At 50.8% G+C, this 23,644-nt stretch overlaps 1 protein-coding gene across 3 annotated transcripts in view; it reads left to right on the forward strand.

The window, feature by feature from the left end:
• SS18 (SS18 subunit of BAF chromatin remodeling complex) overlaps positions 1 to 23,644 on the forward strand; it is a 363,861-nt gene that overhangs the window by 74,875 nt on the left and 265,342 nt on the right. For 2 of the 3 annotated variants that reach the window (XM_085605728.1, XM_085605731.1), the window contains exon 1: positions 21,447 to 21,839. The exons of the other annotated variant lie outside the window; for it this stretch is intronic. In XM_085605728.1, coding sequence (XP_085461854.1) covers positions 21,771 to 21,839 — 69 coding nt within the window. In that variant the 5' untranslated portion in view covers positions 21,447 to 21,770. Of the gene's footprint in view, positions 1 to 21,446; positions 21,840 to 23,644 lie in introns of those variants that run through there. 3 annotated transcript variants of the gene reach the window in all.

The following is a 23,644-nucleotide window of genomic DNA, read 5'->3' on the forward strand; positions in this document are numbered from 1 at the left end:
CATACATTCACCCCAGTACAGAGATCTGGGCCTAAATCCATCGCTTTTTTGCTCACCATGCCATTCCAGTTTGAACCCAGCCATATGCAAATCAGTCTTGACCCTGTGCCCCATGGGAACAGTCCAGCCCGAACTGCCAAGCCAGGTCCTCCCTGGACTGGAAACAAGCATCCTAGGACCGGTTTCGGGCTTTCAGCCCTCATCAGCCAGGATAGCTTGATTCCAGTGGCATGGAGAGCAAGGGACTCACGTCTGAGCATACCCTTCCCACTTGGGGTGACAAATGCAAAAATAACAATTGATGGACAGAATGCAGAACAATGTCATACATTCACCCCAGTACAGAGATCTGGGCCTAAATCCATCGCTTTTTTGCTCACCATGCCATTCCAGTTTGAACCCAGCCATATGCAAATCAGTCTTGACCCTGTGCCCCATGGGAACAGTCCAGCCCGAACTGCCAAGCCAGGTCCTCCCTGGACTGGAAACAAGCATCCTAGGACCGGTTTCGGGCTTTCAGCCCTCATCAGCCAGGATAGCTTGATTCCAGTGGCATGGAGAGCAAGGGACTCACGTCTGAGCATACCCTTCCCACTTGGGGTGACAAATGCAAAAATAACAATTGATGGACAGAATGCAGAACAATGTCATACATTCACCCCAGTACAGAGATCTGGGCCTAAATCCATCGCTTTTTTGCTCACCATGCCATTCCAGTTTGAACCCAGCCATATGCAAATCAGTCTTGACCCTGTGCCCCATGGGAACAGTCCAGCCCGAACTGCCAAGCCAGGTCCTCCCTGGACTGGAAACAAGCATCCTAGGACCGGTTTCGGGCTTTCAGCCCTCATCAGCCAGGATAGCTTGATTCCAGTGGCATGGAGAGCAAGGGACTCACGTCTGAGCATACCCTTCCCACTTGGGGTGACAAATGCAAAAATAACAATTGATGGACAGAATGCAGAACAATGTCATACATTCACCCCAGTACAGAGATCTGGGCCTAAATCCATCGCTTTTTTGCTCACCATGCCATTCCAGTTTGAACCCAGCCATATGCAAATCAGTCTTGACCCTGTGCCCCATGGGAACAGTCCAGCCCGAACTGCCAAGCCAGGTCCTCCCTGGACTGGAAACAAGCATCCTAGGACCGGTTTCGGGCTTTCAGCCCTCATCAGCCAGGATAGCTTGATTCCAGTGGCATGGAGAGCAAGGGACTCACGTCTGAGCATACCCTTCCCACTTGGGGTGACAAATGCAAAAATAACAATTGATGGACAGAATGCAGAACAATGTCATACATTCACCCCAGTACAGAGATCTGGGCCTAAATCCATCGCTTTTTTGCTCACCATGCCATTCCAGTTTGAACCCAGCCATATGCAAATCAGTCTTGACCCTGTGCCCCATGGGAACAGTCCAGCCCGAACTGCCAAGCCAGGTCCTCCCTGGACTGGAAACAAGCATCCTAGGACCGGTTTCGGGCTTTCAGCCCTCATCAGCCAGGATAGCTTGATTCCAGTGGCATGGAGAGCAAGGGACTCACGTCTGAGCATACCCTTCCCACTTGGGGTGACAAATGCAAAAATAACAATTGATGGACAGAATGCAGAACAATGTCATACATTCACCCCAGTACAGAGATCTGGGCCTAAATCCATCGCTTTTTTGCTCACCATGCCATTCCAGTTTGAACCCAGCCATATGCAAATCAGTCTTGACCCTGTGCCCCATGGGAACAGTCCAGCCCGAACTGCCAAGCCAGGTCCTCCCTGGACTGGAAACAAGCATCCTAGGACCGGTTTCGGGCTTTCAGCCCTCATCAGCCAGGATAGCTTGATTCCAGTGGCATGGAGAGCAAGGGACTCACGTCTGAGCATACCCTTCCCACTTGGGGTGACAAATGCAAAAATAACAATTGATGGACAGAATGCAGAACAATGTCATACATTCACCCCAGTACAGAGATCTGGGCCTAAATCCATCGCTTTTTTGCTCACCATGCCATTCCAGTTTGAACCCAGCCATATGCAAATCAGTCTTGACCCTGTGCCCCATGGGAACAGTCCAGCCCGAACTGCCAAGCCAGGTCCTCCCTGGACTGGAAACAAGCATCCTAGGACCGGTTTCGGGCTTTCAGCCCTCATCAGCCAGGATAGCTTGATTCCAGTGGCATGGAGAGCAAGGGACTCACGTCTGAGCATACCCTTCCCACTTGGGGTGACAAATGCAAAAATAACAATTGATGGACAGAATGCAGAACAATGTCATACATTCACCCCAGTACAGAGATCTGGGCCTAAATCCATCGCTTTTTTGCTCACCATGCCATTCCAGTTTGAACCCAGCCATATGCAAATCAGTCTTGACCCTGTGCCCCATGGGAACAGTCCAGCCCGAACTGCCAAGCCAGGTCCTCCCTGGACTGGAAACAAGCATCCTAGGACCGGTTTCGGGCTTTCAGCCCTCATCAGCCAGGATAGCTTGATTCCAGTGGCATGGAGAGCAAGGGACTCACGTCTGAGCATACCCTTCCCACTTGGGGTGACAAATGCAAAAATAACAATTGATGGACAGAATGCAGAACAATGTCATACATTCACCCCAGTACAGAGATCTGGGCCTAAATCCATCGCTTTTTTGCTCACCATGCCATTCCAGTTTGAACCCAGCCATATGCAAATCAGTCTTGACCCTGTGCCCCATGGGAACAGTCCAGCCCGAACTGCCAAGCCAGGTCCTCCCTGGACTGGAAACAAGCATCCTAGGACCGGTTTCGGGCTTTCAGCCCTCATCAGCCAGGATAGCTTGATTCCAGTGGCATGGAGAGCATGTAACGCTTTTCGCCCTAAGTGGGATGGGTATTCCCAGACGTGGGACCCGTGCTCACTACGCCACTGGAGTCAAGCTATCCTGGCTGATGACGGCTGATAGCCAGAAACCGGTCCTAGGATGCTTGATTCCGGTCCAGGGAAGACATGGCTTGGCAGTTCGGGCTGGACTGTTCCCATGAGGCACAGGGTCAAGACTGATTTGCATATGGCCATGTCTAAACTGGGGGGGCGTAGTGGGCAAAAGAACGATGGATTTAACCCAGATCTCTTGACTGGGGGAGAATGTCTGCATTGTCAGCATTCCGTCCATCATTTGTTTGTTGTACTACCTTATTGGGCACATTATCCGCTCCAATCTGATACTTAGTAGGCATATGGCACCGGGATTATCCAGGAATGCCTTGTGAGACTCGGGAGTCCTCCTAACTAGCCGCCATCTTTGAGCCAGGCAAGCTCCACCCCCCAAGGTAACTGGGGATTTAGCTCACCCACGGGAATTCTGTTAGATTTACCTACCCTAGGCACACTAGGATAAGTAGCACTAGCACAATAGTTGAACTTTTCATTTTCTTTTTTTTTTTTTTTTTTTTTAAATTTTATTGAACAATAAATCAATTACAAGCATGGGCCTACAACCACCAGGGCCGGCCGCTAGATTCAGAAAGGATCATACAGTTGTTAAGGCAATAGTCTGCTCCCGGGGCACAGCCCCGTACATGGCTCCGGATAGTCCTAGTGAAGCAGGATACATAGGATTAACATAAATAACAAATAAAAAACAAAGGGCGAGGCATAAGGGCAAAAAGTGTGGGTAAGGCTACATCCGGGGGACTCTACTTCAGACCTTCAAATAGCTATCAAGAGGGAGGAGTACTGATAGGTCGGGGGGGGTCACGGGAGAGGAACGTCTATATTCGGTTGTTCCAAAAGTCGCAAGGAACCATCAAGGGTCAGGGGGACAAAGCAATATCGGTGTCCACTAGGGGGGGAGTACAGATACCCCCACGATACGCGTTCCATTGCCCCCAGATTCTACCCCATGCCCCCGGTTTACCACGAGCCACATACACAGTCTTCTCCCTGAACATGCACCAGTCCATGTTCTCCTTCCATACGGACACGGTGGGAGGCCGCTGGGAACCCCAAAGCTGCGCTATATCTCTCTTGGCAATCATGTTCCCCAGGGCCGCCCACCGAGTCTGAGCCGCGTTATAATCATTGGGCTCCCACACATTCAGGACACAGCGACGCACCTCCGGCAGAAGCGCCACCCCGGTGACCCGGCCCATGACCACATGAACCCGGCGCCAGTATTCCGCCACCTCGCGGCACTCCCAGAGGATATGGAGAAAGGTGGCACTGAGCCCACATCCCCGCTTACAGAGCCCGTCTTCAGAAAATCCCATCGAGACCAAACGGGGACCCGTCACATACACCCGGTGGAGAATCTTTAGCTGGACCAGGCGGAGACGGGCTGGAATGGCCACTTCCTTGGGGGACGACAGTGCGGACTGCCAGTCCTCGTCGTCCAGTTCCACCCCATCCCCTGTCCACGCCTCCCGAAGGCGCACCAAGAGGTCAGCCCGATTATTGATAAGTTTTTTATAAATTAAAGAGATAGTACTGTCGGGGACATGACCATCGAGTATGCGGTCCTCGAGAGGCGAAGAATCCGGGATCTTGGTCCCCTCCCCAAAAACCGAGAGCAGGGCATGCCGAACCTGGGCGTAGCGAAAGAACTCCCTTCCCGTAAGTTCGTATTCGCTCTGGAGCGCCGCGAATGTTTTAACCGCACCCTTAATCCATAGGTCTCCCACTCTACTAATACCAATCGTGTCCCAACGGTCAAACCCCTTCGTTGTCCAGAGGCTTCCCAGTCGATCGGAGGCAAACAGTGGAGTGGCACACGTTAATCGCTCACTCCAGCCCATGGCTACATTGGCCGCCTTCCAGATCCGTACCGCAATCTTAGTAGGGCCCGTAAGGGTCCGTCCAGCCGATCTGGAGTAAAGTGCCCTGTTATAGTTTCCGCCGGGAAGCAGGAATTTATCCATCCCATACGCCGGATTCAAGCCGGGCGCATACGTGGCATGGTTAATGGCCGATAGCTGTGAGGCCCAATAATACCTGCGAATGTCGGGAAGCGCGATGCCCCCGTCGTACCAGGGGAGAGTAAGCTTTGCCAGAGCGATACGCGCCCGTCCGTCCCACACCAGTCTCCTCTGCAGGCTCTCCACCTCCCGAAAGTAGGACACAGGAATGACATCGAAGGAGTTCTGAAGTGCATAGAGGAATCTGGGAAGGGACAGCATTTTAAACAGTGCTGCCCGACCCAGCGGGGACAAGGGCAGCTTACACCACCGAGCCGTGTCCTCCCTCAAACGCCGAAGTGGAAGCAGGAGATTCTGCTCATAGCGAGCCACCGGGCTCAACGAGACGTATATCCCCAGGTATTTGAAGCCGGACAGAGATAATTGGATCGGAAGCCGAGGCGGCAAGAGAGGAGGGTCACCGGAGATAGGATAGACACAGGATTTAGACCAGTTGATCGTTAGACCCGAATTTCTCCCAAAGGAAGTCAGAACATCAAAGAGAACATTAAGCGACCGCCGCGGCGAGGTGAGATACAGGAGAATATCGTCCGCATACAACGAGACCCGATCCTCGAAGCCCGGGGCCCATCGGATTCCTCTGATCGAGGGCTCCCAGCGGAGCCAAGCAGCAAGCGGCTCCAGGGCAAGAGCAAAGAGCAGAGGGGACAACGGGCACCCCTGCCTCGTACCCCTACCGAGAGCGAAGGGCCGAGAGACCCGCCCATTAACCACCACCTGAGCCATGGGTCCCGTGTAAAGAAGCTTCACCCAGCCAAGAAATCCTTCCCCAAAACCGAATTTGGTCAAGACAGCCCAGAGGAATGGCCACTCGATGGTGTCAAAGGCCATCGTGGCGTCTAAAGAAACCAGCACGGCTGGTTCGGAGAGGTACTCCGCCCTGGCGAGGGCGCCGTGAAGACGCCGCAAGTTAAGGGCGGTGTTACGATGAGGGATGAAGCCGCATTGATCAGGATGAATCAGATCGCAGATGACGCTCAACAAACGATTGGCAAGGACTTTAGCCAGGATTTTAGGCTCTGCGTTGAGCAGTGAAATAGGCCTGTAGGAGGCACAGCGGTCTCGTGGCTTACCGTCCTTGGGGATCACGACTATCGTAGCCAGACGCTGGTCGTCAGGAAGGGAACCTGCCTCAAGGGACTCTTGAAACATACGACGGAGGAAGGGCGCGAGTTTGTCCGGGCGCAACTTATATAATTCTATAGGCAGACCGTTGGGACCCATCGCCTTGCCCGAATGAAGGGACCGAATCGCAGTTGCTATTTCATCTACAGACAAGGGGGCGTCCAGCTGCTCACGGTCGTCGACGGACAGGCAAGGCAAAGCAATATCCCTCAGCAGAAGGCGAGAGTCTTCTTCATCCCTATCAGTCACCGGGGAGTACACGGCCCGGAGGTGGTCAGCGAAACATTCCACAATCTCACCAGGCTCAGTCACACACACTCCATCCGAGACACGCAGCTCCGGGACCACACGATTAACTCTCTCCTTCTTATCCAGCCACGCAATCAACTTTCCCGCCTTGTCTCCGGCATCATACAATCGACCCTGCTGCTCCCTATACATCGTTTTGGCAGCGTCAGTGACAAGAGACCTGTATTCAAACTGTTTCAGGCTGAGGGCATGTAGCCCGTCCGGAGTGACACCAGTCTCCAAGGCCGACTCCAGCCCCGAGATGTCAGTCTCCAGCTTCACCACTGCCTCACTCTTGAGCTTCTTAGCCACCACTATCTGGGAGAGGGCATGTCCGCGGATTACGGTTTTAAAGGCTTCCCACAGGGACATTGCGGACGACACCGACCCCTCGTTTTCAAGGAAGTATTGGTCCATAGCCTTAACCAGGCTGTCGCGAGTCGTAGGGTCTAGCAGGTACCACGGGTTAATGGGAGCGATCCGCCCTGCAGACCGCGACTCGGTGTCAAAGAGCAGCCACAACGGGGAATGGTCGGAGATACCCCGCGCCAGGTGCCTAACCTCTCGAATCCGACCAGCCTGCGCCGCGGGCATAAGGAAATAGTCTAACCTAGAAAGACTCCCATGCGCCCCAGAGTGAAAGGTGTACTGACATTGGGTCGGATGCATTAATCTCCAACTATCTACCAGGCCGAAGGTCTCCAACAGTCCACCAAGCCATGCCTGGGCAGCGGGGAGGGCCCTGGGTGGGTGACGATCCAGGTCACCCGAAACCACCGAATTAAAGTCCCCGCCCATAAGCAAAAGACTCTCCGGAAGTTCAAGCAGCATTCGACCCAGGTCCGCGAAGGTGGAGTTCTGGAGGCCCGGGGGGACGTAAACTGAGACCAGGGAAAGGGGCTGCCCCTCCCACCTCCCAGTCAGACACACATAGCGCCCTCTGTCATCCGAGACTACCCTAGTGATATCCAACGGAAGTGAGGATCGCAGGAGAATGCCCACCCCCCTGGAACCAGTTGTGTAACCAGAATGGGCCACGAGGCGGTATCCCCCCCTGTTCATTGCATGACAAACATTACCAACCAGATGCGTCTCCTGGATAAACACCACATCAGGAGTCAGACGACGCACATACTGCAGTACTACACCCCGTTTGATACGGTCCCCCAACCCATTGACGTTCCATGACATCAGTCTCAACCCGTCCCCCCCATCCCCTCCAATAGATCAAAGGCCCCCCAGTCAGTAGCACAGTTCCCGAATCTGGACAAAAATCAATACCTCGCCCTGCAAACAAAAAACACACAGCAAAACAACCCCTCCTTCCCCCCAACCCCCCCCCCCCAAATCCAACTCCCCCCACCCTGCACCCCTGCGGGCCAAAAAACCCCCCCAACTTGCAGTGTGCCTGTCGCCCTACTAACCCCATTCTACGAAAAGACCCCGGAGGAGGAAAGGGACCCGTCCCCGCCCGCCCCCCACACAGGTCCTAGTGAGACAAAATAAACAAAAGAAGTAAAACCCAGCTGAACAGTGCAAAATGGCAAAACCAAGGACCAAAAGTCACTCCAAAGGGGACCCGTCACCTTCGGCGCCTGCAGAGGGCCCGGGACGGCCACCTCTGTCCGGCAGCGAGTCCAGCCAGTCACTCACGGCCACAGGAGAGTCAAAAAAGGCAGTCCGATCCTCATGTTCCACTCGGAGTTTTGCAGGGTAGAGCATAGAGTACTTGAGGCCCAGTTCACGGAGACGACGCTTCACCCCCTGGAATCCCATCCGCTGTTTCTGGACAAGTTGGGTAAAGTCCGGATAAAAGTTAATGGATGAGTTCTCATGACGAACCGGGCCGTGGACCCGTGAGGCCTGCAGAATCGCATCTCGGTCTCTATAGTGGAACAGTTTGGCCACAATAGGCCTCGGGGGGGCCCCCGGCCGTGGCCGACCGCCCGGAACTCGATGGGCCCGCTCCACGGCAAAAAACTTACTTAGGCCTGCAGGGGTCAACTGTTGGAGGATGAGTTCCTCGACCAGGAGGTCAACCGGGCGGTTGTCGGAGGACTCCGGTACGCCTATGACACGGATGTTGTTGCGTCGGGCCCGTCCCTCGAAGTCCTCCAGCCGCCGGGCCATCTGATCGTTGACCGCCTTGATGTCACCCAGCGCGGCCTGCAGGTCCGACACATCCGCACCAAGGGTGGAGGTCCGCGCATCAAGAGCCTGAACCCTCTCGTTAGTTTTGGAGAGATCTGCCCGGATTAAGGTGACATCGATTGCCACCGTGTCGATTTTACGGGCCAGGGCCTCGTATTGCGTGGCGATGGTTTCCCTGATGCCGTCAATGGCGCCCATGATGTCCTGCAGGGAAAGCTCCGGAGAGACGGTCGTGCCACCACCGGCGGCGTCCGGGGGGGGGCCGGTCGCTCCAGGGGACCCTCTGCCCTGAGTGTAGCGGTCCATGTTGTTGGCCTGGACCGGTCCCCCGCGGAGGGAGGCCTTAGTCTTACGCCCCTCGGGGCCCCCTTTGCCCCCCATGTGGTCACGGACACCGAAGAAGACCGCCGACCAAGAGTCGTAGGGGCAACGGCACCGCAAACCAGCGCCGCACCAGAGACCACAATATAGCGGTGCGGGGGGACCCAAGGCGATGGGCACACTAGTGGCAGGTGGAGACAAAGCCTCGCGCAGAGGCCAAGGAAACACCCCGCCACATCAAGTGCGTTCGCCGGCCAGCCCCCTGATGTCCGAAAGTGAAACCGAAAGTGGTAGAGCGGCCACTGGCACCGCACTGCAGCCGCTGTTGTTCAATTACGACACGGCTCCACGGATCACCTTCGCCCCGGGCACCTCCGTCAGGCGGGTCCCAAAAGTTCGAACAACGACAACTCAGGATTCCCAGGTCCGATTCGAGTTCTGAAAAGAGATATGTGCTCAGCCAGCCTTCATCTGCCAGATTCCATAAACCACATCAGGATATTCTCAGGATAAATTCCGAGGAGCAGCAAGGGTCCGGGGAGCCCTGTGCTCACGCGACCATCTTGGATGCGCGCTAGGCTCCTCCCCCCAACTTTTCATTTTCTTTACCATTCTTGTGATGCTGATTATTCTGGTTTGTTTCCTTCTGTTATTAATTGTAGCACACGTATTTTACACAAGAATCTTATTGCTTCAATAAATATGGAAATGCCAATTCGAGCATTTCTCCTGTTTCGCTTTGGACATGCATGAGTTACCAAACTTAAGGGCTTTACGTCTGTTACCACAATTTCCTTGGGGGGTCAGGGTTGTCATGTTCTGAGGTTGCACATACCACCTATTACCTTGCTAGGTCAGGGGTACAGATGGTGCACTGTGAGCTAGCCAGGACTAGCCTGATTGTGTGTGGAATCATTCTCACACAGTTTTGACGTTTATGTTATCCAAAAAACGCAGTTTTACTGAAAGTATGAACTGTACTACACTACCTGAGAGCATAAGGCACCCACCTGATCTTCTACTTAGACGATTTCCTTCTAAAAGCATGAAACTCCCACACATTAAGACAACATTTGCACTTAACATTGTCTCTGCTAGAAGACCCAGGATTTGTCATCAATATCTCCATGTCTGATCTGATTCCAGCCCAACAGATGGTTTTTCTGGGATTTACCTTAGACTGAACTTCCTCTCCAAAAACTAAAAGCAATTCCAAGTTTGCTGGCAAGATTGGTGGGACTTCTAGCATCATCAATTCAGGCCATCTTTGCTGGCATTCTGCGTTATTGTGCTCTTCAATGCCTAATATTTCTTGCAGTGGGGCCTGTCCTACTCAGATCGCTTGCAGTTGGCTACAGAAGTATGTCACAAGTTACAGTGGTGGCTCGATCACAAGATGGCTTGAAATGGGAGGGACATTTTTGGTTCTGGTCCAGACATGGTGATCGAGTTTGTTGCCAGTTGTTTAGGCTGGGGTGCTCGATATGGCAGTCTGCCTACTGGCAGCTGATGGTCCAAGTCTTAAAATTTCTTTACACATCAATTGTCTGGAACTCTTAGCAGGTTCCTTTACGATCTGTTTCTTTTTTTCGCATCGGGTACATTGCTGCGTACTACTCAAGATAGACAGAGTGTCTGTGGTGCAATATGGGAACCGTCTCAGGGTACACACTCCCACCTCCTGGCTGAGATAGCAATAGCGGTTCACCTTCCAGGCCAACAAAACACTTTGGCTGACTGGAACTCTCATTTCCTCAAGGATTCCAGTGAATGGAAACTTGATCCAACTTTTTTTTTCTTCAAAAATGATGCTAAAGTGGGGGCCATGTTGGATGGATCTTTTTGCATCTCGACTGACCTTTCGATTACCATCCTTCTTCAGTTAAATGCTGCATCTATTGGTTCAAGCAACGGATACCTTCTTGCGGAAATAGATGGGTATGAACTATGTTGTACCTCCTTAATCAATGATTTTGACGGTAGCCCTTCAGGTCAGGCAGCAATTGGCAGAATTAATCCTCATTTCACGCCTGTGAAGAACCCAGTCTTGGTTGACGAACCTACTGGACGTGTCTTGCGATTACCTTCTCCTGCTTCCGTGGTTCCTGAATATCCTCCTGGACCCTATAGGGTACCAACATCCTTTGATTGTGACTCAGCAGTTGAGACTGATAGGCTTGGACTTTCCGGGGATGTTGGCAAATATCAGGCCTTTCGGAGCAAGCTCTCAAACTCATTGATAAATCATCCGCAGACTCCACTCGCAAGAGGTATCAGGCAACCTAGAGATGTTGGTCATGCTGCTGCTTGGGACGGGATTTGGATCCTGTAGAAGCAGATGTAGTTTACGTCACAAATTTCTTCGCCTCTCTAGTAACCAAGGGCATATTTTTTTTCCGGAGTTTAATGTAGCGCGAACTTGACCCGAATTGGGTATCAGAACGCTTTACATAGCACCAGTTGCGTTACATGAGGACACATTCATTGTTGTTAGGCACAGGGAGATTAAGTAATTTGCCCAGAATCCCAGGATGTTCAGCGTCATTGCCGAGACTCTAACCCAGTTCCCCAGATTCGAGGTTGACTGCCCTAGCCGTTAAGCCAACTCCTTTCCCCATATCATACAGGACCCTAAATTCTTACAGGTTGGAGATTGCAGCTGGTCATCCTCTTGTGGCTAACAGGCCAGTTGGCAAACATCCTTCAGTTTCTAAACTTTTGAGAGGCATTAGGTTTGCTGTCCCTCCCAGCCTAAGTATTCCAGTCCTTAACTTCATTCTTTGTTGGCCAGACAATCCACTATTGTATAGAAAACAACTCTGCAAAATTGACTCTGCCACTCTGTCTGCTCTTTGCAAATGGGTTTTGGATGTCCGAGCCATGGAATTGGCAGACAGATTGTATCAGGGTGGGTGGTGGCGACCTTTCCCTTTAGATATCATAGAAATTCACCTTTGCACTTTGTACAGATTAAGTGCATATTAAACTGATAGGGAGGATGCCTGTGCACTTTTTGAATTGAATTGAAGGAAAGTAAATGGTCCAGATAGGGAAGACAAACATACATCCAGGTGATTGCTTGACATACATCAGTGGCATTAAAACAGCATGTCAGGAATTTCTCTAATTAGAGATAGGACATACGCCTAGATGCATAGCACATATGGTCTGCATCTATGACCGGTGGACATTTTAAGATGGCTGCTGTATTGGGCTGGTAAAACTTGAATAGATATGAGGACCGGAAACAGGGTGGGTCTATTCAGTTTGGCGCAGCGTGCGCTGCGTTTGAAATTGTTTACCGCTAATGAGACACGATGAGGTGCTGAGCGGCTGCCAGTTACCCACGTCGTCACGGTAAGCGGGTGTCACTAGATCTATGGGCGGGGAAGTCTTCCCAAATCATTAGGGCCCATGAGTATTGTGCCTGGCGGGAGTCCGTGTAGATAGGGATTTTTGCCCATAGCTACGTTAAGATCAAAGCACACGAGCGATAGTCTGATTTACTCCCAGTGAAGTCAGGGGTGATTGACAATTTGTGCGACATACGCGGTAGCCACCGCTGACATGATACATCATATGGTGGCTACGCGGATTGGGCAGCGCTAGTACAAACAAAGAAGGGCTGTTTTTAATTAAGAAAACATGGGCGTGTTACTATCATGAGAGAAGGGTGTACACACGAGGGAGCAACAAAGTCGTGGGACTCGCATAAGTGACCTAAGATAGGGAAGCGGGTGACCCCTATTCTGATTGACATCATGGTGCATGATCATGGGTCGTACTTAATGCTTGAATACCTTTCCCTTTCCTATAGAGACTGACTGATTGCAGCGATTGAGACGAGCTCTGCGCATGTGGACTAGTACACATGTGTAGTTTTAAACGCAGTTTTAAACGGGGTTGCAGGTATGCCGATGAAGGGCATCCACCCGGTAAATATATCATATGTGATGTCGACATTCCCCACTAACAGCAATGGTTTTTATTTTGAGGCAGTGTGTTGATTAAATGTGTTATGCTGTCTCTGTTTCCTGCAGGTATAACTAACAGAGAAAATTGGTGCAGTGTGGACAACTGACCCTTACGAAATTGCCGCAAGATTACATAGGCAATGAAACATGTTGGTATTAATTGAGCAGACACACAGCAAGGAATAAAGTAGTATAGCTAGTGGTTGTCTAGCTCATTTTTAGACTAGGTGTATCAGGTTTCCTTTGTCAGATCCCGGTACTCCTCACAGGGTTTATACACCCCACACTGAACACATTTTTGTTTTATTTTTCCCTATCACTCTCTTGATTTATAAGTTGGCAGTTGCTAATGATGAGAACCTGAGGATACAGGCGAGTACCAGTCTGTAAACTCCCATGGTGTTACTCCCGTGAGGCACTGCTAACTTCTCCTCACCTTTTTTCACTCCCAGTTTCTCTTCACATTAGCGGGAGGGTTATACAGGGAGAGACAGCATAAACACTAGGTTTTAAGATAAATAAGTGATTGAGGTCACTTTATGGCAGATGGGAGATACTGATCCACTGTCTTGTCACACAAGTGTGTGATTGTAAAAATACATGGTGGACGCCCATAGTAGTTCATACAGTTGATAGAACAGGTCTTTTCTTGTGTTGAAGGCAGATTGTATACCCCAGAAGGAGTCTCCTTTGTCATTACGGCAACTAGATTAGTGTCTTACCCAGCTCTCCCAGAAAATCACAAGCTCTGCATGGTTCGCTGCCTAAGAGAGTATGCGAGAGTTCCTTCCCCTTTGAGAACTCCACATAAAAGTCAGTTTTTGATTTCATTATTACATTCTCATGCACCTATGTCCTGCCTGACGTTGGCTCAGTGGGTAAAATGGCCCTTTGCTGGAGTGGATAGTCCCATCTTTGGAGCACATTCAGTCAGAGGCGCCATGGCCTCAAAATTCTTCGCAGTAGGAGTTTGATTAGAGAAGATAATTCGGATGGCAGATTCGTCATCTGATTCAATGTTCAGAGTATTCGGTCGTTAACGAGTAAGTAGTCCATTTTGCATGACTATTGACAAGCCTTGAACTTGCATGATCTGAAGCCTCCGATCCTAACATAGAATCGAAAATTGTACAGCATTTGTGAACAAGAATTTTCAATTCTATTGAGGACATGAAGGCAAAGGTTGTCCCACCCATTCTTCTTGTACAAAGATGTTCTATGAGTTGTGATTATGTCTGTCTTGTTTACGTTATTCCTCAATGTCATTGTTGGTAAGGTGTTTTTTTCTGCAGATTAATTCGACCCAGGATTACAGTTCAGTGGTTTAGTTGTTTGTTTTCACTTTCAGATCAGTAGGAAGACAGAATTTCTGTACTTCAGAATAATCCCTCGCAGCAAGAAGAGGAGGTGCTTATGTGAATCAGTCTGTTTATAGGAGATCAAGGGCTCTGATTGGATATTGGACCTTAATGTTGGGACTTTTAGAACTCAGGATGTTGTTTTTTTTTCTACCACAACTTATTATGGTTATTCTGTATTTATTTACATGGCTGCTGTTTGAATAAAGCAAAGAGGTGAATGCATAATCTTCGCCTTAAATAGAATTGAGAATTCTTGTTCACAAACTGTCGGGTTCCTCAGCTCCTCCGGATCGGAACGATGCTCATTATGGTCCACCTCTCGATAGCTTCAAGTCTGAGGGCTATTATAGCGCAGATCAGTGAAGCGATCGAGCGAGGGAAGGAAAGGGTGGGGACAGCAGGGAAGGAGACCTGTAATGAGATAAAAATAACACGTTATAAGACACTATTCCTCTTCCCACCACTCTACCCCCAGACCTTGTGTGAGTGTGCCTCGCTAGTAACGGATAACTACCTGTAAAGGAAAATAACGAGATGCGTAATTCATCAGGTGTTAAGTCTTGTGCTTCACCCCCAGCTCGAGGGTCCGTAAGACAAGGCTTCGTATCAGATAAGAATTTATATGCACCACTACAATGAAGAAGACATTATTAGTTGCAAGCCAATGCTACACTCGGTTTAATCTCACTATTCAAGCATTCCTCTTCAGATACAAAACTTACAAAACATACCCAAATGTTATTGGTCAGGGCATCGCAGCGGTTGTATGAGTTCTTCGTGACTCAACCACAATCCCCTGCTAGGGAAACATAATCATAACAGTTTAAACGCAGATCTCTCTTTATCCGCGCTGTACAGTGTCCCACTTGTGGGACACCCCCGCGCCGCACGGCCACCTGCTGCTGCGTGTGCCCCTTGCTTCCTTGTGCCTCGCTGCTGCCTCGTTCCGGACTGCCGCCGCTGCGGTTGTTTTGACCTTTGTTTAACGCGAATTTGTGCCTGATTGTCTTTAACCCGTTTTTTCCCTTGTTTTGACCAATCTTTGTGCCTGTTTCGCTGTATTCCGTTTCCCCGTGTTTTGCCTCCTTCCCTGGTTGCCCGCCGCCCTCCGCCCTCCCTTCCCGCCAAACGCCGCTTTTCCCCGCCCTTTCTTGTATTCTGTACCCTCCCCGCTCCCGCCTCCCAGCTGCTCCGCCCACCCGCGCACTTGGCCTCAAAAGGCGACCGTGCGACGCAGGTGAGTGTGACCCACTTGTGGGACACCCCCGCGCCGCACGGCCACCTGCTGCTGCGTGTGCCCCTTGCTTCCTTGTGCCTCGCTGCTGCCTCGTTCCGGACTGCCGCCGCTGCGGTTGTTTTGACCTTTGTTTAACGCGAATTTGTGCCTGATTGTCTTTAACCCGTTTTTTCCCTTGTTTTGACCAATCTTTGTGCCTGTTTCGCTGTATTCCGTTTCCCCGTGTTTTGCCTCCTTCCCTGGTTGCCCGCCGCCCTCCGCCCTCCCTTCCCGCCAAACGCCGCTTTTCCCCGCCCTTTCTTGTATTCTGTACCCTCCCCGCTCCCGCCTCCCAGCTGCTCCGCCCACCCGCGCACTTCGCCTCAAATGGCGACCGTGCGAACGCGCAGCGGTCACGCGCAGCGGGCGCGCCGATTGTGCGCCGAAGGCGCGCCAAAGGTAAGCCCGTCTGCGCCCGTCCGCGACCGGATCGCGACCAGCGCCAGGACCCCTGGCCCACGAGGACCCCGACCGACCCGCCTGACGTACTCCGCCGCCACCCTCACCGCACTCAACACCGGCCGACTCCCTGATTGCCACCAAGCCACTCCAGAACGCACCCACGGACCCTTCAGCTGCCACGCCTGCAAGTTCTCCAGCACCCGGACCAGCCCCGTACCAGCACCCGCCAAGTCGAATACCAGCAGCACCCACCTCAAGTGCATCCTGCTCAACACCCGCTCCGTCCACAGACACGCCATCGAACTCTGGAACCTCCTAGACGCCACAGCCCCTGACGTTGCCTTCCTCACGGAGACCTGGATGAACGCCTCTTCAGCTCCCGACATCGCCATCGCTATCCCAGAGGGCTACAAGATCGTCCGGAGGGACCGAAACGCCAACCAGATGGGAGGAGGCATCGCCATCATCCACAGGAACACCATCCGTCTCACGACCAGCACCGACAACACCCTGACCACCGCCGAACACCTGCATTTCCAGATCCACACCGACCCGAAGACCACCCTCAGAGGCACCCTGATCTACCGACCCCCTGGACCACGCACGCAATTCAGCGAGGACATCGCCGACTTCGTCAGCCCGCATGCCCTCCCCTCCGCTGACTACATCCTCCTGGGAGACCTCAACTTCCATCTGGAGAACAACAACGACCACAACACCAGCGCCCTGCTCGACAACCTCGCCAACCTGGGACTCAAGCAACTGGTGTCCACCCCCACCCACCTCGCCGGACACACACTCGACGCCGTCTTCTCATCCAGCACAGACATCGACTTCAGCCACGCCACAGAGCTTCATTGGACGGACCACAGCTGCGTCCACTTCACCTTCAAGAGAACGACGACCCACCAACACCAGCAACACACCGCCCGCAGAAGCTGGAACAAGATCACAGCAGACCAGCTCGCAACCTCCCTGAGCCAACACCCTCCGGCCAGCTCAGCGAACCCCAGCCAGGCCGCCGATAACATCACGAAGTGGATCAGCAACTGCGCGGACGAGCTCGCCCCGCTGAGGACCCCGCCCAACAGACCCGGCAGCAAGAAGGCCCCATGGTTCACCGACGAACTCAAGAGCTCCAAGAAGAACTGCCGAGCCCTCGAGAAAGTCTGGAAAAGGGACCCGACACCGGACAACAGGACCTCCTACAAACTGGCCACCCGGAAACACCACCAGCTGATCCGCGCCGCCAAAAGAACAGCATTCAAGGACCGGCTGGACAACAACGCACACAACAGCAAGGAACTCTTCAACATCGTGAAAGAGCTCTCCAACCCCAACGCAGGAAACAACGACATCACCCCATCACAAGACCTCTGCAACTCCCTCGCCTCATACTTCCACAACAAGATCACGGACATACACAGCAGTTTCAACAACCAACCAACGCACACCACGGCCGACCAGCCACCCCCCCCCACCACCACCCTCCACGCCTGGACCCCGATCAGCACAGAAGACACCATCCGCACGATGAACTCCATCCACTCCGGATCACCAACCGACCCCTGCCCTCACCACGTCTTCAACAAGGCCGACGCTGTCATCGCACCCCACCTGAGAGACATCATCAACACATCCTTCGACACCGCCATCTTCCCTGAAAGCTGGAAACACGCCGAACTCAGCGCTCTACTCAAGAAACCAACAGCGGACCCCACCGACCTCAAGAACTACCGCCCCATCTCGCTTCTCCCGTTTCCAGCCAAAGTCATCGAGAAGACCGTCAACAAGCAGATGGCCGCCTTCCTCGAGACGAACGGATCCCTCGACCCCTCACAGTCCGGCTTCCGAGCCAAACACAGCACCGAGACCGCCCTCATCGCCGCCACAGATGACATCCGAGCCCTGATGGACAACGGAGAAACAGCGGCCCTCATCCTCCTAGACCTCTCCGCGGCATTCGACACGGTCTGCCACCGCACCCTAATACGGCGCCTCAGCAACATCGGAATCCAGGACAAGGCGCTGGAATGGATCATCTCCTTCCTCAACGGAAGAACACAGCGAGTCCGCCTACCACCGTACAAGTCAGAGGCCTCCGAAGTCATCTGCGGCGTCCCCCAAGGATCATCCCTGAGCCCCACCCTCTTCAACGTCTACATGAGCCCCCTCGCGGCCATCGTACGCAAACACCACCTCAGCATCATCTCCTACGCCGACGACACACAGCTGATCCTCTCCCTGACCAACGACCCCGCCGCCGCCAGAGCCAACCTGCACGAAGGGATGAAAGAGGTAGCCGAGTGGATGACGACCAGCCGCCTGAAACTGAACTCGGACAAGACGGAAGTCCTCATCCTGGGCCCTTCACCCTCCGCCTGGGACGACTCCTGGTGGCCCCCCGCCCTGGGCACCGCACCCAAACCTACTGACCATGCACGAAACCTGGGCTTCATCCTGGACTCCTCCCTCTCCATGACCAGACAAGTCAACAGCGTCTCCTCGGCGTGCTTCAACATCCTACGCATGCTACGGAAGATCTTCTGGTGGATCCCCACAGAGACCAGGAAGACCGTCACCCAGGCCCTCGTCACCAGCCGACTGGACTACGGCAACGCCCTCTACGCCGGGACCACCGCCAAGCTCCAGAAGAGACTCCAGCGGATCCAAAACGCCTCAGCCAGACTCATCCTCGACATCCCACGATCCAGCCACATCTCCGGACATCTGAGAGGCCTTCACTGGCTCCCCGTCAACAAGAGAATCACATTCCGCCTCCTCACCCACGCACACAAAGCCCTACACGACCAAGGCCCGAGCTACCTCAACAGCCGAGTCAACTTCTACGCTCCCAAACGCCACCTCCGATCAGCTAACCACGCCCTCGCCGCTGTCCCCCGCATCCGAAGAGCGACTACAGGAGGAAGATCCTTCTCCTACCTGGCCGCCAAGACCTGGAACTCCCTCCCGTCCGACCTGCGCCTGACCCAAGACCACCTCTCCTTCAGGAAGAAGCTGAAGACCTGGCTGTTCGAGCAGTAGCGGCACCACCCCTCCCCAGCGCCTTGAGACCCTACGGGTATGTAGCGCGCTCTATAAGTGTCACTGATTGATTGATTGATTGAACACAAATTCCAATATCAACACACACGGTTGAGGATCGTTACAGGCCAATGTTCCGTGTTATACCCCACACGGTATCATTAAGAGTCTAGTATGTACTTAAATGCCTAGGTTACGGATATCTATCATACACCGGTATTCCTGCTACTCGCATGAGCCTACACACGTGTGGCTCTCCAACGAGGAGGAACACCAGGTGCTGATTACACACGCAATGCCCAGCTCTGATGTGTCTTTGCTTGCACCCAATGAATATATCCGTGCGTAACCTAGCAGCCTGAAAATCGTTTGTTTCCTTTTGTTTGCCAAGATTCAAAGGAGGACACGATAGGAAATGATGCGGTGCACAGCACCCTTACCGCGTCTGCCGGTTGTTTTGCCAAAGGTTGTTTTGCCAAAGGTTGTGGGGGTATAGCAAACTCCCACCGAGTTCTTACCCACAGGAAACACTACCGCATAGCGCAACTTCAATGCCCCCGAGTTTACTGGACCGAAGCGCGAAGGAAGGACGAGGACCGCACCCAGGTCGCGCCGCGACCTTTCCGCTCACAGAATAATCGGCAATGCCGCCAGCGCGGAATTGCTCTTTGAAGCCTTCCGCGTCTGCGCGCGCATGCCTCGTAACCGCTAATGCTCATGGGACATGTAGTCTCCGAGCGATTTAGCGCGGTAAACAGGAAGTTTACCAGGTCATTCGGGTCGACAGCGTGTGTTCCCGACACAAACGCTATAAAAGTTTTTATTACTAACCCACACCACCTCCCCTGGGTAGGCCTTGGACTGCTCTGCTTCTCTACCCTGAGAGAGTCAAGCACTACAATGGGGTACCTGGTCACCAGTAATAAGATAATTGCTAACCTATTACTTGTGAAGGACTCGCATCCTCTGCAGATAATCACCCACTTTCTTACATCTGTATATACGAAAGGGGAGACCTTCTGTGAGTTAATGCTGGTACAAGTCAGATAAATTGCTGTTATTCATAAACAGGGTGTCTCAATATTATTAGTAGGGAGTTAGTTCAAAAGTTTAAAGTGGGCGTTGAGGGAGAAAACTAGAACCGCCCTACACCCCCTTAAAAGAGTGGACACATTTTATAGAGGCAGGTCAAAGAAGTACTGTAACCTAAAGACTTACCCGTGGGCTGGGAGAAAGAGGAGAGGGCAGGCAGAAAAGGCTGATGCAGGTGTGAAAAAATGAGGTCCACTTTACTAAAGCCAAAAAGGAGTCAGGCCCTAGGGAGCACAGCAGCGTTGGCAGGCAAGAAGGGAGATCAGAAAGATGGAAGCAAAGGGAAGAAGAACAGGAAGGGACTTTGTAACCATTTGCCTGAGGTAAGACAAAATGGCACTGGCTTGGGCGCCAGTGTCAGAGGTAATAATAGAGACCTGACCAGCAGGGGCTAAACCTATTAAACAAACCTGGCGCCACAGACTGAGGTCAGGAGGGCCCCCACGATTAATATATTTTCAATTCTCAAATGAGAGCTGTAAAATATGTACAAACACAGTAAAAACACATACATCTTGAAAGGGGGGTATTTAACATGGCCGTCAAGCAGCAAAGAAGATGCAGTTTTATTCTTGTCAGAATGTTTATATGTACATGGAAGTGGTGATTCCCTAATGAACTGCTGGGCCTTTATGGTGTTTGTAGTTTTTTTTCTTTAAAGCATTTTGGGCATTGTTGTCCTCTGGCTCTACAATATGTGACAGGTGTCTGGTATGGGTGAACGGAAGACACTGGTTGATATATAAAGTGGAGTTTATTCTTCTTAGCTCCAGCCAAAACCCCACTACAAAGGAGAATGCAGAGAAGGGCAGCAGGGAAAGGAATCTTCTCAAGAATCCAAGCTTTCACGATGTTCTCCTTCCAGAACATCTACAAACATGATATAATAGAGCACTAAGTACAGTGCACAATACAGGAAATATCTACTAAACCCAATACTACAAGGTATCAAATTTATTTTAACATGGCTGATGATAAAGCATAGAACAGGTTGCATAATCCGAAGCCTCCAGTCCAGCGATAGAATTCATTCTGTGAGAAATGGGGTGCTGATGACAATCGTTAAACCTTCTATGAGAATTCACCGTACCTTGGCGCATTATTACAGGGGATCATTCTGGTTTGTTGGTTCAGATACACCGTCTCAATGTAATTCCTTTAGGAACACGCTGCCTATCATTAACGTTCTCACACTCACCTAATAAGCATCAACAATGTGTAGCCTTCTCTGTGGGGGGGGGGGGGGTAATATTTTCAGCAGTCACGTCTTTACCCCCAACGTCATAAACCACTTTGATTTGATCACCATAGTTTGTTAACGACACGCAAGCGTAACAGCCATGTTGGATTGTTTATCGAGCACGTTCTAGTCTTCCGTTCTCTGAGACAATTGCATTTTCGTTAATGATTGATGTGAAATTTAAAGATGGCCGCTCTATTTACGTAATAGTATTGCGTGGGGTTTCGCCTTTGTACTTCTTTTATGTCGGATAGCTAGTTGGACTCTACCACCTTTGAAAAGCAAAGTTCACAATTGGAAAAAAGCGCCATGTGTCTGTTAAGGCATCGCAAAATACTCCTGATGCTTTTACATGCTTAGTTTCGTGGTCGCGCATGTGGTGTGTAGTGGTGACAACGTGAAATGCAGCTAAAATACCCTCCCTCACACAAGCTGCAGGTTTGGTACGGCCTGTGGCCTGTGCTAGTCTGCGGTTTAATCGAGAGTGGAGTTGGTGCTGATCACAGGGCTTCGATATTGAGCTCAGTGGGAGAATCAGGAACTAGGCGACATGTCCGTGGCATTTGCACCGCCGAGGCAGCGTGGGAAGGGCGAGATCACACCGGCGGCAATCCAGAAGGTGCGGGTGTGGAGGAGGGGAAGCGGGCGGGTCTGTGAACCTGAAATCAGCGTAGTGCATTTCATTTGAATACAGCAGAGAAGCACCTTTTTGATTAATCGAGTAGAGGTCCACCTGTAGACGTTTCAAGGTTTATTCTTTGAGTGCTCCCCCTTACGGAACAGTGCGTTGTTCCCTTCTTAATGACCCTATTTACTTTAGGTATGCTGGACCTCGAGAAAGTCAGTATTTTCTTGTAAAGCGGTACTTTTTTGGGACAAAGAACCAACCCCCGTCCTCTTTATCATGACTGCTAGTATTCGAAGAACCTTGTTTAGAGATACCAGATGACCTCGTGTCACCTGAACACAACTTTTTCACTACAGGGTTTCCTGTTTACAAATGTTGGTGTTCTGTGCTCGTCCGATAGTAAGTGAACCGATATGTAGCTTCCCTCAGGCACGTGTTAATTAAAAGCACCAGACGAGAAATCTTGTACCATGAGCTTAAAGTCTGTTTACAGGTCTCCCCGCTTTTACTTCGTAGGAAAACAAAGAGTGTATTGTATGGTATACATTTTCTTGTAGTGCCAGATATGATTGGGGCATGCAACTGTACATAGTCAAATATTTCCACAAAGGTAAACTTAACATTTGTAATTATTGACTTTTGTAAAAACATTTAAAAAAGAAAAGTATGCTAGCAAATGGCTATCTTTTCTGAATACCCACACTTCTCAGGTTAAAAAGTGTGTCTCATGCTCCTATTGGGGTTGCATTGGTCCGTTTATTCAGTTCAAAACCTAAAATGTCATTAGACTTGGCAGTGCCCAAATAGCAAACATTTAGTCCCAGTCATGCTCGAAGTTAACTAGAATTGTGGGGATGGTGGTCACTTCAATGATACTGCGTTGCCTATAGTAGGAAACTACCCTGAAGAAATATTAAAGATGGTTGTGATATGGGTTCTGAAAGTTGCTAAATGTGACGTAATGGATATCCTCCGAGTCTAGGACCATGATACTCAAAGTACGGCCCGGAAGCAGCATGTGCCATCTTGACTATTACATGCGGCCTCCTGAGCAGCAGCAGCACTGGGTTGCTGTTTACTCAACTCAGCACTAACATGAAGAAAAAAATATATATACAGCAAGCACTTAATTTAGGGTTAATTGCAGTTATACTAAAGGATGCAACTAGTCCCTTAACATTAGGAACACCTTCATTTTTAAAGACAGCAAAAATGTAAACATACAATAGTCTTTTCAAAATTCAAAGTGTATTTCATTTACTGTAGAACAATTTCACCTTAGTAAATCAAATTATAGTAGTGCATTCAGAAGTAATATTTTAAAATGAAGTTTTCAAACATTAATTTAGAAACATTCATGATACACCCCCACCACATCAATGCCATTAGTGATTACATCCAAGCACAGGAGATGGTTTTGTACAGCACACATCCTGAAGTCATGTATTTCGAGGTCCTCATGTATGTTATAATTAAGGCTCCAAGTTTTCTGTTTTTACTGATTTTTACAGATAAATACAGACCGAAAACAATGAAGAGTTATATAAATGTGGAAATATACCATTTTATGATTCCATTTATTGTAAAAACACAAAATAAATATGAATAAATACCAATAAGATGGCCATAAAATAAACATGGATAAATAAAGACGGAAATGATAAATTAAATACCATGAAACCGGGAGCCCTAGTTATAATGAATAAAAATGAGGGAAATTGAACAATTACCCTGGGTCACACAATTTAGTCAAGTGAAGAAGCTGGGATTCATCCCATGTTTTCTAGTTTCACATT

This window comes from Triturus cristatus, chromosome 5_1 (genome assembly GCF_964204655.1).
Source record: "Triturus cristatus chromosome 5_1, aTriCri1.1, whole genome shotgun sequence".
NCBI classification, from domain to species: domain Eukaryota; kingdom Metazoa; phylum Chordata; class Amphibia; order Caudata; family Salamandridae; genus Triturus; species Triturus cristatus.